Genomic DNA, 15976 nt, shown 5'->3' with positions numbered 1-15976 from the left:
TAAAGGTGTATACTTCCTCCCACGTACAATTGTGTGGGTCTCACGGTTGTGAGTGTGAGGAAATATACACCCATAACAGAGTGTATTTTTCTATATACCAAGGGCGGCTATACGTTATCTTCAAGGTTTCAATGAACCTAGAAATTAAAAAATATTATATATATATATATATATGTATATATGTATAATATTTGTTTTATTAGTTTGATTTACACTTAAAAGTATTTTTGCACCCTTCATCATAGTCCAATCCAAAACCAAATAACAACACAAATAAGCCCATCTCAAAACCAAAAACAACACAGAATGCTCTCACTTTCTCTCTTTGATTTGATTTCAAATCTCATTCACATGAATCTCATCTCATATTTTCTTTTTAACTATCTAAATCAATATCTCTCTTTATTATACATTTATATTATGTACGTGTGTGATACTGATTGTATGCATTATTTATTTATTTTGTCTTAATATTATTTATGTGAATTGTGATGTGTGTGAATGTGTACATATATATTATAAATATAATATAACTATATATAATTTAATAATTAGAAAATACAGCGAGTTTGTTACATGTGTGTATATTGTTAAAAAAATAAATGATGTTTCAAGAATTTGATTGGTTAAGTAGACACTTTTTTTTAGGTATATTATTTATGTATAAATGAATGTAGCTATATGGTTCAATAATTAATATAATGCCAATAGGTTTAGTTTTGTCATTTAGTTTAAAATATTTTTTATGAAAACAATGAAATATTTTTTATAAAAACAATGACAAATAGGAAATAACAATTGAATAAAAATAAAAATGTTTTACAAATTTAAGAAAATAAAATGATCATATCTATCCATATTGATAATAGATAATGACAATTAATAATGAACTATCATGTAACTATTTTAAAATATGAAAACTCTTAAAAGGAAATTGCAAAACTTCATATATTTCTTCTATAAAAAAATTCATGTATTTGCATTTTTTTTTTTGTCGATGATCCAATAAATTCAAATTCTCATTTTACTAAATTATTATTAATTTAATTTTCTGAATGACATCTCTGACAAACAATTTTGGAGCCCCCACTACTATTTACACAGCCAATGAAAAATAGAAATCTTGTCGTTTTCTAACATTTAATCCATGAAAGGAATGTTTATATATATATATATATATATATATATATATATATATATATATATATAAGTATTTCTTTTTTTTTTGAGAAAGTATATATTTAAGTATTTCATAATAAGATTTGAACATGAAACCATCCTAATCACGCCTCACTCATTATTAAATACTATAGCAAAGTAAATCCCTATTTTGTCCTTGAGTGAACCTATTTTAATACACTAACATGTCCTTTCCAAGACAATATTGATGCCTCTAAATTCGTATTTGGCTTTTAACAAAGGCGGCGCCATGTGTTAAAACTCATTTCCTTCTCTTTTGTGTGTGTATTTGTTTGTTTCTCAAAAAAAAAATAATGGCGGCGCCAGGGGAGTTGAAAGGGACAGTCAATTGCCCCTGTGAGTCCGTGACCCACCAAAATTATGAAGCTTTTACTTATTTTTTGCAATTTTACCCCCCTCCCATGTTATTTTCTTCTCTTTTTAGTGAATATAATTTATATATTTTTTGGTGATATATTTCTTTTATATCGTTATTATAATCAACATACTATTAATTTTTCTATGTCAAACTTATTGGCTTGAACAGTTTTGGATAGCTTGTTTCTAAATAAAAATTAAAAATATGAGAGAGAGAGAGAGAGAGAGAGAGAGAAGTAAAAAAAATACAGACATAAACATTAAGGTGGATTGTTACTTCTATAAAACTTGATTTATTTTTATTATTATTATTATTATTATTATTATTATTAGTAAACAATAGAAATACTCTTAGGATATTTATTCTAGGAATCACCACAAATATCACCCATATACTCAATTGATATATAAAAGAGAAAGTGTTACCAACATAACATTTTTACAACAAAATTTACGTGATAAGTTATTACTGGTTTTAATTTAAACTCACCATATAAATTACTATTTTGTCCACTAGTAAAAAACAACATGCCACTTAAAATTTATTGTAAAAGTATTTGTGAAAATATAATGAACATAACATCTCTCTTTATAAAACCTTCTTCTTCGTTTTTTTACAAACGAGAGTGTCTAGACCTTTTCGAGAATCTGACTATTCCTATGCAGTTTTACCATCCTACACACACTAGGTTATTACAGGGAAGAATCCCATGAGAGTGATTCTAAGATACTGGTAAGGGGTTTCGAATATAAAATCTTATACATATCATAAAATTTTAAGAACCACTAAGCCAATCCCCCTCAGGTTCTCTTTATAAAACATTGAATCACAGTTTGCTGCTTACAATATATGCCAGACCTTTTTTCCAAATATTAGTGCTATTGCATGGTAAATCCAGTAAAGGCATTGTGAAAGCCCAAACCACATCTCAGACAGCGTTTAAGTTGGACTATAAAAATAGACCCAAAAATCTGGACAATCTGGGCTCACTTAGTCACACAGCTCACAATCACAGCCCAATATTTGGTTCCCAAGTAAAAATCTATTGAGTCTTCTTCTCCAAGCATAAAGATTATGAGAATAAAGAAACCCTTTTATATATTTTTTGGGTTAGAGCCTAATAACACTGTTTTTTGAACCCAAAAGTTTTTGAAAAATGGCATTGACGAACTTTATACTGACAGTGGCTGGTGTTAGCGCGGTGATTCTACTGCTGAGGAGCGATGTGAAACAATCAGCGGTGGTGTTTAGGCGCAACGTCAAGCACATACGCCATTGGCTCGAACAAGAATCCGCCTCTGCCACCAAGTAAGCTAGCTTCTCTATCTTTTTTTCTTTAATGGGTTTTATTAAAGCTTCACTAGGATTGAATTTAGATCATTATTTTAGTCTTGTGTGTGTGTGTTTGTGTTTTTGTGTATGTGTATGTGGGATTGTCACCTTTTTTTTTTATATGAATTTATGAAGAATATGTTGTGCATATTTTGTTTTTTGCTCGCATCCCTTTTAAACAATGCGGAGAATGATGAAGAAAACCCAACTAAAAATTGGGTTTTTCGCATTTAGTACTCTGGGAACTATGCTTCGTTAGTAGGTTCCATTAATTAAATTCATGGCTGAGACTCGCCATTTATGTGACGAGGGAGCATTGCTTCCGGAGTATTGAATAACTTTCCTGTGAAGATCGTGTGTTAAAGACCCGCTAGGCAAAGAAGGGAATTGTTTGGAACCATTTTTAAGGTCTTGCAATGGCTTATGTTGCTTATTCTGTGACATCACACCATTATTTAAGAGATCCTAGATTTGAGTCAACCTAATAGTCATGGGATCAGGTTATGAAATGTTTTATGAGGAAGAATATGAAGCATTGTTTCACTGACATTGGAATGTGACAAAAATGTTTAGATCTTGCTGTTAATATGATCTCCAGTCAAGGATTTATCTTAGGTTTTATTTATATATTTTGGTGACAGGAAATGCATGTTTCTTGTTGCATTGGTAGTCTTAAAATCTTCAGCTTACGACACAATTGAACAATGTATTAGGTTATTACTTCACCATCAACATTTTTAATATAATAATAGGGTGTTGTAACCATGCACTTCCAGGTCCTAGCTCCAGTGATGACTAGCTACTGATGTTGGATTTTCTATAATTCACAAGCAAATTTTCTCTGTTTTATATATGCTGAGCAAATTTAGATTAATCAATTAGCCACTGATGATATTGATGGTTTGAGTATGTTTAGGAAACTGGCTCCAACAACTCTGACTGCTTCAACTCCTACGGAAGATGTTAAGAATCACTTTTGATGTCCATCTGATTGCTTTGGAAAAATTTGCTTGTTCTTGAACACCACTTGAAACAGTGATTTCTGCAACTTTGGATACTTATGGCACATCTTACATGAAATTAGTTACATACTTGTTTCTACTTCTCTGTTTCCCTTACAATTTACTAGTGCTTATAAATTTTTCATACCTTTTGGTTTGTTTTATTTCTTTTCCCTTTGAGAGACAAGAGAGAATTAATTTCCTTTGCATTACCTTCTTTGTGGTAGGTAAAAAGCAGTCATCAATTAGTTGGCTGATTGGCTCTGGAAGGGTGTTCAAGTATATTGTAGAAAGAGACTTGTCCAGCCAAACATGCATTTGCATGTTTGGGCAATTCTGATACAAATCACAATGATTATTAGACATTTTAAAATGAAACTTGAATTAGATGATTGGGACTTATACTTAGGAATAAAAATCCAGCTTGGGCCTTCCTACAATAGGCTCAGTGACTGGTTTTGACGTGTCTGTTTAGTAGGTGTTATTGTATATAAGTGTTGGGTATTCCTAATAGCCACACGATATTCGCATTGCTGTCATTCTTATGTTCACTGTTATATAAGTTTCTTTTCTTCGTCTTCTTCCCTTATCTTTCAGGGCAGCGGAGAAGGCAGTTCCTAAGGAACTAGAATCAAAGGTTCTTCCAAAAGACATTCCCAAGGAGGACAAGCACTGATGTCTATATATAGGGAGCCTGATGTTTTCTAGAAGAGAAGAGTTACTTAGTAGTTTCTTCCTCTCTCTTTTTTTCAAAATATTTTATGCTTATTTAAAATAAGTCTGTGAAATAAAATGTTCAGGTATATTTTATTTTCTGCCCCTAAGTTCTCTTAATTTTGTTTTTTAATAGCCCGTTTGGTCTCTTAAGTATTGATTTGTATTTACAAAGGTGGTGATACTTATTTGGAAAGCAAGTGCATTTCTCCCTTGATTTTAGGTTCTTTGTAACATCAACCTGTAGATAGGCAGCCTTTTCTGCTCAGTAATACTATTTTGTAAATTATTTGACCAAATAGTGGTGTTTTTAAATAACTGATTCACCTAGATCAACTCTTCAAGAAGATAGATTCATCTATATTACTTCAGGAAATCTTCTGAATCACACTCTTCCTCTCTCACTCACCTATCCAACCCCAGCCCACCAAGTCACCTCTAGTTGCCGCTGTGCTCCAATCATCATGACTCCATAACACACTATGAGCCAAATAATGCCAAGTACTCCATTTGTTGCTCTTCAAATTCAACACTCAATTTTTTATCTACAATTACATTGAAGTCTGATAACCATTCTACCAAAATTATCTTGCTCGGCAAAAAAAAAAAAAAAAACCTGTTGTCAATTTTTTTTTTTAAATCATGAACAAGCTGTGAAATCATTGAATCCATTGGTTTTTTTTAGGGGTGGCAATTCGTGTTCGCGTGTCGGGTTCGTGTCGTGTCAAGTCATGAGTATTCGACTACATAGGTCAACACTAACCCGACCTGTTTATTAAACGGGTCAAGATTTCTCAACCCTAACACGACCCATTTATTAAACGGGTCAGTCGTGTCGACCTGTTTATCAGATTTTATCAAAATGAAAAATAAAAATTAATGAAAAAACAAACAAATAAATATTTTTAATATAAAATTTAGAACTAATGAGTAATTGCATCACAAATAATCATTCAAAGTTAAAGCATATCCCAATATCACAAATAATCAATCACAATATGTCAAAGAAAATAAATCACAACAATTAATAAGTTTATATACCTAGAGTTTGAAGGGTATATTGGTAAAATATCATTTAATTAAACGGGTCAGACGGGTCAAACAGGTTCTATGTGTTCAACCCTAACCCAACCCATTTATTAAACGGGTTAGTCGTGTCAACCCGAATATGACACCAACCCGTTAAGCCTCAACCCATAACCTGCTAATTTCGTGTCGTGTCGTGTCGGGTTCGCGGGTCGTGTCAAATTTTGCCACCCCTAGTTTTTTTTACCCAAAAACAAAACAAAACCCTCGGTTTTTTTTTTTTAGGGGTTGCTGTGTTGTATGCATTTGAAAGGATTGGAATGGTTTTCCCATTGGAGTTGGCTATGTATGATTGAAATGTTGGTTGCAAATGGGAAATGAGGGGTAGACTGAGGTGGGAATGGGCAAAAGCTTTGGTGTTGTCAATTTTCTTTTTATTAGTAAACTCACTTCTTGAAGAGTCTAGATATAAGTGGATCAATTATTTTAATAAATGCCACATCAACAGATGTGGCAAGAAATTTGCCTTTTGAAAAGTTGAGTTTCAAGTAGAATTCAACTCTTAGGTCCGTTTGGAGGAGTAGAAAAGTAGAAGGATAGAAAATGGTCGAAGGATAGAAAATATTTTATTTTCTCTCCTTTTTGTTTGATTGAGAGTGAAAAAGTGGAAGGATGGAAAAAATAAGTTTGCATAAATTTACTCATATACCCTTGTTGAAGAATGATACTTAATTAAAACAAAAAAGTGACAAATAATCACAAAAAAAGAGCAATCATCCAATTTTATTAAAAAATAAAAATAATATCCCAAAAAAAGAAGAGGCAATGTTACTGCCAGGAAAAAAAAAAGGCAACTTGAAAAATGTGCACATGGGTATTTTTGTCAATTAAGAAAAAATTTATCCTCAATTAGTTTTCTCTCTATTTTGGAGATAAAACTTTTTTATGGGCTCGGAGATAAAACACCTAGGCTCTACCATTTATTTTTCTTCCCCCCACCCGACCAAACGCACTTAAAAAGTTTTCCTTCCTATTTTCTCTCCAAAGTTTTCATCCTCCCTATTTCACTTTCAAGCAAACACACCCTTAAAAGGTCTGTCCGTTTGAATGGAAAATAGGAAGGATGGAAAATAGAGGAAGGAAAATAGGGTGGAAAATACTGTTTTCTTCTGTTCATTTGGGGAAAAAAAAATAGGAAGAGAGAAAACTGGGGAGAAAGTTTTCTCTTCAGGCCCACTTTTTTTTTCCTTCCAAATCGGAAAGGAAATTTAGAGAGAAAAGTGTTATGGTAGCACTTTTACAAAAATACCCTATTCCCACCTATTTTTTTTCAACATTCTCTCTCTTTTTTTCTTTTTTTTTTCATCGTGACCTGAAACAACGTTTTTTTTTTCTTCTTCCAACGTGACCTGATCTTCAACGTTCTTTTTTTTTTTTTTTCAACATTACCTGAACGTTCTCTTCTCTCTTTTTTTTTTTTTTTTTTTTCACGTGACCTAAACGTTCATTTTTTTCTTTTTCTTTTTTTCAACGTGACCTAATCTAATTTTTACATTATAATAATAAAAATAATAATATAAATTTATATATATGATGTGATAAATTTTATACTATGTAATCAGTACAAATAAATCTATTTTTTACATATTATGTAACAAGGGTATAATAGTCAATTTATATAAATTACATTTTTCATCCTTCCATTTTTCTCTCCAACCGAACAAAAGAGTTTTCTACCCTCCCACTTTTCCACCCCTCCAACCGAACACACAAGAGGGAAAACTAAATATTTTTTATCTTCCCACTTTTTCACTCCTCCAACCAAACGGACCCTTAAAGTGTCTCGTTTCAAAATAGGCTAATTATATATATATATATAGGTTTAAAATAGTACAATTTGGCCAAAGAATTCAAAATTTAGTATTAATTAATGAGCAAAAATGGTAGAGATAATAGCCTTGGAGCAAGGAATCCTGCTTGCTAAGGAATTGCAGCTGCCCAAAGTCATTTTTGAATCTGATGCACTCAATGTTATCCAAGCCATCAATGACAAAGCTATAGGGAGCTGTGCAGGCCATTTCATTCAGGACTTTATTCAAGTGATCTGTTTGAATCATGCTCTTTCAAGCACCTTAGCCGTGATTTCAACAAGGTGGCCCACGAATTGGCCCAATATGCCTGGAGGAGTACAAGTTCACATATCTGGAGGGGAGTTACACCCCCATTGGTTGCTCATTTAATTCAATCTGAGATGTGTATTTGATTTCTCTGTATTGCTTGCTGTTTGGCTTGTATTTGAACTCTCAATGTAGCTCTCTGAGTTTGGTTTTAATGCCAATCGTATTTCCCTTTCAAAAAAAAAATGGCATAGATAGGGTCAGATTGGGTTGGCCAAGGTGTTCAAGGAGAAATTAGTCAATATAATGGGAGGACTTTATTAGCAATTTCTAATTATTCTTTCACTTAATAATCGAGTGACATTTCTTATAAATAAAAAATAATAATAATAAAGTGACATTTAAAAAAAAAATTAATTCAGTCACATCCAAATCAATAATCACATATCACATTCAGTGGTTTCTCAAAAAAAAAAAAAAAAATCACATTCAGTGTGCAATAATAAATAATAATAAAAATGACTCCCACCGGCCACACTGAATGATTAAAATGGAAATTTTCATTTTGCTAAAAAAATAATAACTTGGATTTGATTACAGAACCAATTAAATTCAGAAAAAAAAACCACATCACTAATCTGTTTTTTGGTTGCACAAAAAACATTTACAATCAAATATATAAATCACAATTTCTAAATCACTCACTTTATTTTTGTTTTCCAGCATTTTTTTGCTAGAGAAAAAGCAAAAGAAACCGCAACTACTCATTTAGGCATTAAACATTCATTTAATCCTGCTTGTTTTTTTAGAGGGAGGAAGGGTAAAAAATTATCTTGATTTCCTTGATGAGAAGGCCATGTTTGTCAGGGGAGAGCTCATCACACAGACCAAAAGTATCTTCATGGCCATAGTCCTTGAGCCCCTCCAACAGAGTCTGTGGTGGTGGCATCGCCGGTGAAGGTGAAGGTGGTGGTGGTGATGGTAGATGTTGCCGTGAATTTTTTTTTTTTATTAAATGGTGCCACTGTTATTAGGACGTGACTCAATCAATTTAAACATAAGACATTATATATTTTGGTAGAATAAATATTATTGGTTTGATCCTTTGGTTTATTGAATAATTTCCCTTGTCCAATAGTGCAAAGACAATATCTCGAGCTCAGCTCAGCCTAGATTAGAATTTATGAACCTTAGGCCAACTAAACTCAATTACTGAACCTTCCTCATGCTTTTACTGCAATGGCAAATCTTAATGCAATTTGTTGGCTCGCTAGTGTTGTAAATGGGCTTTGCAGAATGTCTTGCTGCCTCTCTTTTTTTTTCTTTTTCTTTTTTTTTTTGAAATTTCCATTTAGCCAAAATAAATGATATAATAAACAAAAAAACCAAAGAAAATATAGTTGAAATAGAAGAAAGACAAGTATGGTATATGTATTAGCTGTGAAAGCCTCCAGTCATAAGAAATTATTGCGTACTACACCACACCACATATCAAAAAATAAAGCTAAGCAAGTCACCACCATTGTTCTAGCTGTTTTACTTTTTAAATTAATTTTTGAAGTAATATTTTAGGGTAGTTGTTCTTTTGTGCAAGTAATATTTAGGGTAGTTGAATTCCTATATATTGTTATTTTTTGGTCTGATGCCTAGTTGGAATTTAATAATTGATTTTATGCTCATAAGTTTCTTGTTACAAAACAAAACAAGGGGTTAAGGTTTGAGATGCTTTGGGACATGAGCATATACCTTAGCTTTATTCATTGTTTCATATTTCTGTTTGCCATGTTTAATCATCGAGTTGGATTTTTTCAGCTTTGGTTATGATTTCAACTAAGCACAGTGCATAGAATAGAATGCTGAAAACCAGTACGTGGATACAATCTTATGATTGACTTTGACGACAAACATAGAGAGTTGACCTCCATCTTTATATTATTTTTCTATCAAATTTTGAATTAATGGATATCAAATTGATTCAAAGGATAGAATCACCTAGATAAAATAAGAGATAATGAGATATGAAATCGAATTTAACGAATGCAATTGGTTGAAATATATATTATTTTCTTTATTAAAAAAAAATTCTGGATTCCAATTATAATGGTCAATAATAATTGGATTAGCCTAAAAGCTAAATAATATTGATTGATGTCACACCTATCTATCAAACCACAATTACACTAATAAAATAGCAATTTATAGTAATTTTCTATTTATAGCAATTTCATATATAAATGTATGTGATTTGTAATCAAGTAACATTGCATTATCTCTTTTATAAAAAGAGAATAAGGATTCGAATTCTCTCCTCTCCATAAGTGTATTTATCGAATTATTAACAACAACAACAACAATAATAATAATAATAAAAGTAAGAATTCTTAGCATCCACTTCAACCAAATAATAATAATTACATAAAAATATTATATTTTTCCTCTTAAAGAATAATTTATAGATGAGAGATAATTAGAGAAGCTTGAAATAAAATTTTCAAAATAAGAAGAAAAAGTCTAGCACATCATGTGATAAAATGAGAACTGATACAAATAGAGAGCTAATAGATAGAATAGCAAAATATAGACATAATAAAAGTTAAGGTGAAAAGTGTAAACAAAAGATCAAAATTATTTGTCTTAAAATATAGATGGCACATGGATGATGCTCACCCACTTCCAGAACAAGAAAGTTTAATTAAACATAATTAAATATTTATCTTAAAGAAAATGAATAATATTAGTTTCAAGAATGGCCCAGACGATTTCATGAACTAATAATAGATAGCTTGATAGGTTGGCTTCATAGATAAATAAAAGAGAGATTGGGGGGAAGATCAAAATCCAAGGTTTTTTTTTCCCCACAAGTTAATTGGGGGAGAGATCAAAATCTAAGTTATCCTTAACAGGAACATCGATTAATGCCACTATATCACAATACTCTTAATTTTGTAGTAATAGATTGTTTGTCAAGAATGTCAGAAAAAGAGAGAGGTCGCTATTCCATACATTTTTTATACAGCACTGTATACATGTATTTTCAAAACAAAAATTTGGAACTAATTTGTTGTGGGGTCAGTGCAACTATGATATTTAACTACTCACAAAAATTACAATAGCTGAGAGTGACATAAGTTTTACTCTAGGAAAATAAAATGAAGGGATCATGCCTTTTCTTTCCCCATCAGAACCAAAATAAAATACTCATGCGTTGAATAAATAGCATAGATAAGAGTTTAGTATGCATAATAGTACAAATTGACAAATACTAGCATGGATGGAGAATAATCTGCATTCCAATACAAGTATCTCAGACAATGCACGCTTAGTCTAAGAGGAAAGGAAATCAACAATATTCCAAAATTAGAAGCAAGGGGGCATTTCCTTCATTGTCCTGCTCCCCAATATATTATTGAAGCTGAAGACTAGAGAACATTCCCCAACAGAATTACCTGATGAGCTGAATTCTCCCATGAAATTCAAAGTGTTCACGAGGCCTCATTTTCCAAAAGGGCATCAAGTGCCCCTTGAAACATATCATTGCAATACATGTTGGTTTCATTGGCATCAGGAACAAAAACTAGACCTGCAGACTTGTCCCTCACTCCCTGAGAGCATGAGTACGGAGCCACTCCGGTTAATTGCAGTCCGGAATCTAATGATTGAATTGGATGGCTCACACTGGACTGGACCAATTGGCTCAAACCAATTGCTGAAGTTTGAGACACTGGAGGTGATGACAGAAGATAGAGAGCACAACCCAAGTCAATGGATTGTGTCATGCCACTGGATGACATATTATTGTTGCCCCTTCCACTTTCTGATGAAGCAATGCTATTGGGAAGTGATTGGTACAAGGAAGCTTTGGGGACTGCTTGAGTGCCTAGTTTAGTGCCATTTTCCTGTGAGAATGAGAACAGTTTATTTTCCTCATTGTAAATGAAGGCAAAGGAATTTGGAGATCTTTTTCTGTCAGTAATACGCAATCGTTGCTGACGATTATAAATCATAGATTCTGCTTCATTTCTGGTAATTCCAGGCCAGGTACTTCTCATATTAGTATTTCCACTAGCATGTATGTGTGGACTACAGAATTGCAAGATTCTAGTACCTGATTTATAGAAAGACCTATCAATTCCAAAAGCATTCTACCCAAGTAGAAAACAAGAAATTAAGAATTGTAGAATTAGATGCTGTCTTGAATTTCCATTGAGACGAAATCAGTAACTAGCAATTCCAAAGTTTGTCCATCCAAGATCATCTGGGGAACTTGGGAATACTAAAAGTTAAAAGTACCATGAAAAATTATTGGGCAACTTCAACTTAAAACTAAGCAAAACCTTAAGAATAGACATAGTAGTAATAAATGGACACCCTAGGCAGGCCAAATCAATCAGTGTCTTTTCTAGGTGATTCAATGAACTGCAGAAGCTTCTGAGAAAGCTCAGTAATTTGCTTATACTAATGGTGTGTGAGAACAAGAAGTGTAATACAGTAATGTATAGTTCAATTTCATCCTCGGCTTCAGACTAAATAGCAAGCAAAATAACCCAATTCAAATCACAATTAGAGACAACAAGCAAATAGTCTTCTTAGAACTTGGACAAGAATCCAGAACCTTTATAATTGGACAGAAATTTCTCAGTATTCAGGTAAAGGGATTCTGATTGAGATTTTCTTCGACGCATGTTGTGTCCATCAAGACGTTTCCTGCAGCTTCTCTTGACCTCATCAAACTCCCCCAAAGAATGGAATCTACAATACTTAAAAACATAAACCATATGATCCTTGAAAAGAAAATTATACAACAATGAAGAAAAAAAACTACGCGACCAACATTAGATTAGAATTGAAACAAATTCCTTGTCCATCAAAAAGTATGTTGATTTCATACATATACCTGCTGCATTGTTGGCAGAACCTCTGCTCTTTGCCCCCTACAATCACAACTGGGGTCTTAGAGTGGCGCTCGCAAACCCTGTGGCGCCGATGATAGTCCCTGCAGTTACTGAGGTCTGACTTGCATCCATCAACTAAACATGAAACAGATTGAGTTCCACTGAGCACACGAGCCCTTTTTGATGACCCTGAAGGTGATGACACCATTGTTGAAGCCCCCAAGTCCTTCAACCCAGCTGCAGATCTCTCTTCCAAATCAGATATTCTACCAAGCTTCAAGTCCACCAAAAGTCCCCCTCCTCTATTCATCTGCCCTGCCAAGCTACTGGAATCAACCAGGCTAGAAAGGCTGCTGTCCTCTTTTGGCTCCAACTCAATTGAATCCCAAGGAAATTCCTTCCAATCCCAGTCCATAGCAAGCAAGTAAACCTCTTTCACAACTTATTCACCTTAAAAACAATAACACAAAAGTGAATACTTCAAGCAGAATGAAAATGAAAGAATATAGAATCAATGCTTTTTCTTTTTCTTTTTTTGGTTTGTTTGGTCAAAAGAGAATGAACAGCATTGAGTGATTCACAGAAGCCAAAAGGCAAAACATCAAGAACAGTGAACTAGAGTTTCTTGAAACTTATGATGGGGCAACAAAGATAATCAAATTGAAGACAAGCTACCTTTTTCTTGTTGGTAGTCTTGGAGATACATATCTGATATGCCATATATATAAGGAGCAGCGTACTTAATTTTTCAACAAAAACTGACGCAAGAACTTCCAAGATTATGGGTTAAAAACATGCAATATCCTTGTTCCGTCCGGCAGAAGGCAAAGACAAAGGATTCATTCAGGGGTCAATTTGGAATTATTGAGGAGCTCAACAAATCCAGCTTGATGAGCTAAAGGGACAGAAAGAAAGACAGAATACACTAAACATTTTAATATAAAGGGAGCTGAGAATTACTGCAAGAAACCCCCATGCCCCATCATCTAAGTACCAATCAGTCTAGAAGCACCCTATTTTTTTACTCTTTTTTTTTTTCCCATAACCGCTGACATAGTTTGTTGTAACTGGTGCATAATAAAAGTGATATCAGTGGTCTAGAAGAAAATGATGTTTCTCCAACTAAAAGAAACCATGTCAGCTGAAGAAAGTTGTAAAAAATGTTATCCTTGGCATTACTCTTTTAAGTATAATTGGTATTGTGATATTTGTTTTCTCACTTCTGCTGTCTCTTTTTGTGCCTTTCTCAATGCCTAGTTGAAATTTTTTATTAGGTGGACTGTTGGTGTGGAAACGAAATAACTTGTATATTAAAATGTGAAAGTGAAAGGAGAAATAACGAGATAGAAGCCCATGGCAAAGTTGCTTACAACTTTGTAATCTATTAATAGACATTAAATTAAGAGAGAGAGGAGTAGAAAAAAAAAAGTACAGAACAGAATAAGGAAGCTCCAAAAGGGAGCCAGGCAAGCACAAGTTTATTTGTATAGAGTAGTGTATTTTTTTTAATGAGTGTAAATAGTAGTGTTTATTACACACAATTGATTATCTCAGTTATTTTTTGAGTATGTGTAAAATAGTTTGTGTACAACAAGTATAATATATATATATATATATATATATATATAGTGCAATCAATGAGAAAGGGTCCATTTTGTTTCCAAAGCAGTATGATATATTCTAGTAATGGTATTGAAAAAACCTAGGGGCGGAGCTATGTTGAAGGCTGGGGGCCATGGCCCCCCCCATTTTGAAATTTTTTTTATTATATATATAATTATTATAATGTTTTCAGAATTTAATCTATAAAAATAAAAGTTGGCCCCCCAAATATTTGAATTAGTCCAATGATGCTCTTAAAAAAATAATTGGTCTAATATTTATAAAGATATAATTTTATTTTTTGCAATTTTAATTTTTATTGTAAAACGTGCACTTATATTTGTTAAATATTTGATAAAGTTTGACGTCAAACATGTTTGAATTTATCTTTTTTAACCCATTATGTGGTGATTAACTAGTCATCAACTCATTAAAAAAATCTTGTCACTAAAACTATACATAAAATGTGTCTTTAGTTGCTACATAATAGGTTAGAGCAAAATAGTTTTAAATATGTTTGGAGTTTAACTTATTTTAATGTCTTTATTTGCATGTTTTTGAAATTTTCATTAGTTCAATTGAAAGATTTTTTATTTACTTTAGTACAAAATTTGATAATTTGTATTTAAAATAAAACTTTTTAAGAATTTCATTATGAAAATAGAAAAAATGAATTTTATTTTATAAAAGATCGTCATTAAACATAATTTTGAATGAAAATACTAAGCTATTTTTTTTTTGTTGGGTGAGTGTATATATATATATATATATATATAAAACTTATCAAATAAAAAAGGGTGTATATATGTATATATAATAAAAAAATGTGTGTGTGTGTGTGTGTATATATATATATATATATATATATATATATAAGTATGTAAGGGTTGTCTTGATAAATATATTAATGTCACAACTTGGCTTCCAATAAAAATTCCTGACTCTGCCCCTAGAAAAACCTCCATAAGAGTAGTTGTTATTGCCTGGGGAAAAAAATATATTTAGTGCTCGATCAAAGTGATGGAAGCGGTTCTCTCATGTTTCTAGGACAACCCATTCCTTTCGTGTTAAGTGAAATTGTGAGTCCCCAAGTAAGTAGCAGAATTTTGTTTTTAAGGGTTTTTTTTTTTTGGGGTCAATAATTAATAATAGTTGTGAGAAAATGAAATTGTTTGGTCCCCATCTTTTGGCATAAACATATTTTCTTTCTAATGTCATTTTTCAATGAAACAGACAGCATCATTATCTTTCTTATCAATTAAGGATCCACTCTAATTTTTTTAGCAGTTGAATCTCTCTTTCCCTGTAGACTTGCTGACCTTGCCAATGTGTCATACCAAACTTAGGTGACTTTTACTATTTTGGTTAAAAACTTTTGACAAGATTCCCACTGTGTGAAAGCTTAATTTGGTGCGGAGACCATTGCTAAATCTACAAATTAGTTGCATCTTGATGCTTCCAGTAGCCTTTCATGGGTTACATCAATCTGTGGAAGCAATTATATCAGTTAGCTTGCTAGGATAAGATAAATAATGTGATTAAACTTTTGCTTTATTTATATTGGTAAGACTTGGACTTTAACCATCTCACTCCCTTGCCTCTAGCCTAAGCCCAAGTAGGAGGGCTACTAGCCTAAGCCCAAGTAGGAGGGCTACTAGCCTAATACCAATTATCTTACTCGTGTTGGTCAGTATTCAATTGTACGATTGTTTTTTTTCCTTAATTAAAAAAGAA

The 15976-nt window shown here is 32.4% G+C and overlaps 2 protein-coding genes across 3 annotated transcripts; one reads left to right on the top strand and one right to left on the bottom strand.

Moving 5' to 3' along the window:
• Nucleotides 1-2660: 2660 nt before the first annotated feature.
• On the top strand, nt 2661-4824 carry LOC142624698 (uncharacterized). Its single transcript, XM_075798448.1, has 2 exons — nt 2661-2866; nt 4489-4824. Exons 1-2 carry the CDS (start codon nt 2715-2717, stop codon nt 4565-4567), a joined length of 231 nt encoding a protein of 76 aa, XP_075654563.1. The 5' UTR covers nt 2661-2714; the 3' UTR covers nt 4568-4824.
• Nucleotides 4825-10928: 6104 nt separating this feature from the next.
• On the bottom strand, nt 10929-13617 carry LOC142624585 (squamosa promoter-binding-like protein 16). Of its 2 annotated transcripts, none has more exons than XM_075798246.1 (4): nt 13316-13617; nt 12643-13081; nt 12361-12497; nt 10929-11853 (listed from the first exon to the last, which is right to left on the bottom strand). In XM_075798246.1, the coding sequence occupies exons 1-4, from the start codon at nt 13344-13346 to the stop codon at nt 11231-11233; spliced, it is 1230 nt and encodes a 409-aa protein (XP_075654361.1). In that variant the 5' UTR covers nt 13347-13617; the 3' UTR covers nt 10929-11230. The 2 variants fall into 2 exon arrangements, with proteins under 2 accessions (XP_075654361.1, XP_075654438.1); XM_075798323.1 differs by having other exon boundaries at nt 12643-13090; nt 13316-13614.
• Between the last annotated feature and the right edge of the window lie 2359 nt (nt 13618-15976).

This window comes from Castanea sativa, chromosome 1 (assembly GCF_040712315.1).
Source record: "Castanea sativa cultivar Marrone di Chiusa Pesio chromosome 1, ASM4071231v1".
Lineage (NCBI taxonomy): Eukaryota > Viridiplantae > Streptophyta > Magnoliopsida > Fagales > Fagaceae > Castanea > Castanea sativa.
Note: the sequence above shows the minus strand (reverse complement) of the source record. Positions and strands in the feature narration are given on the sequence as shown.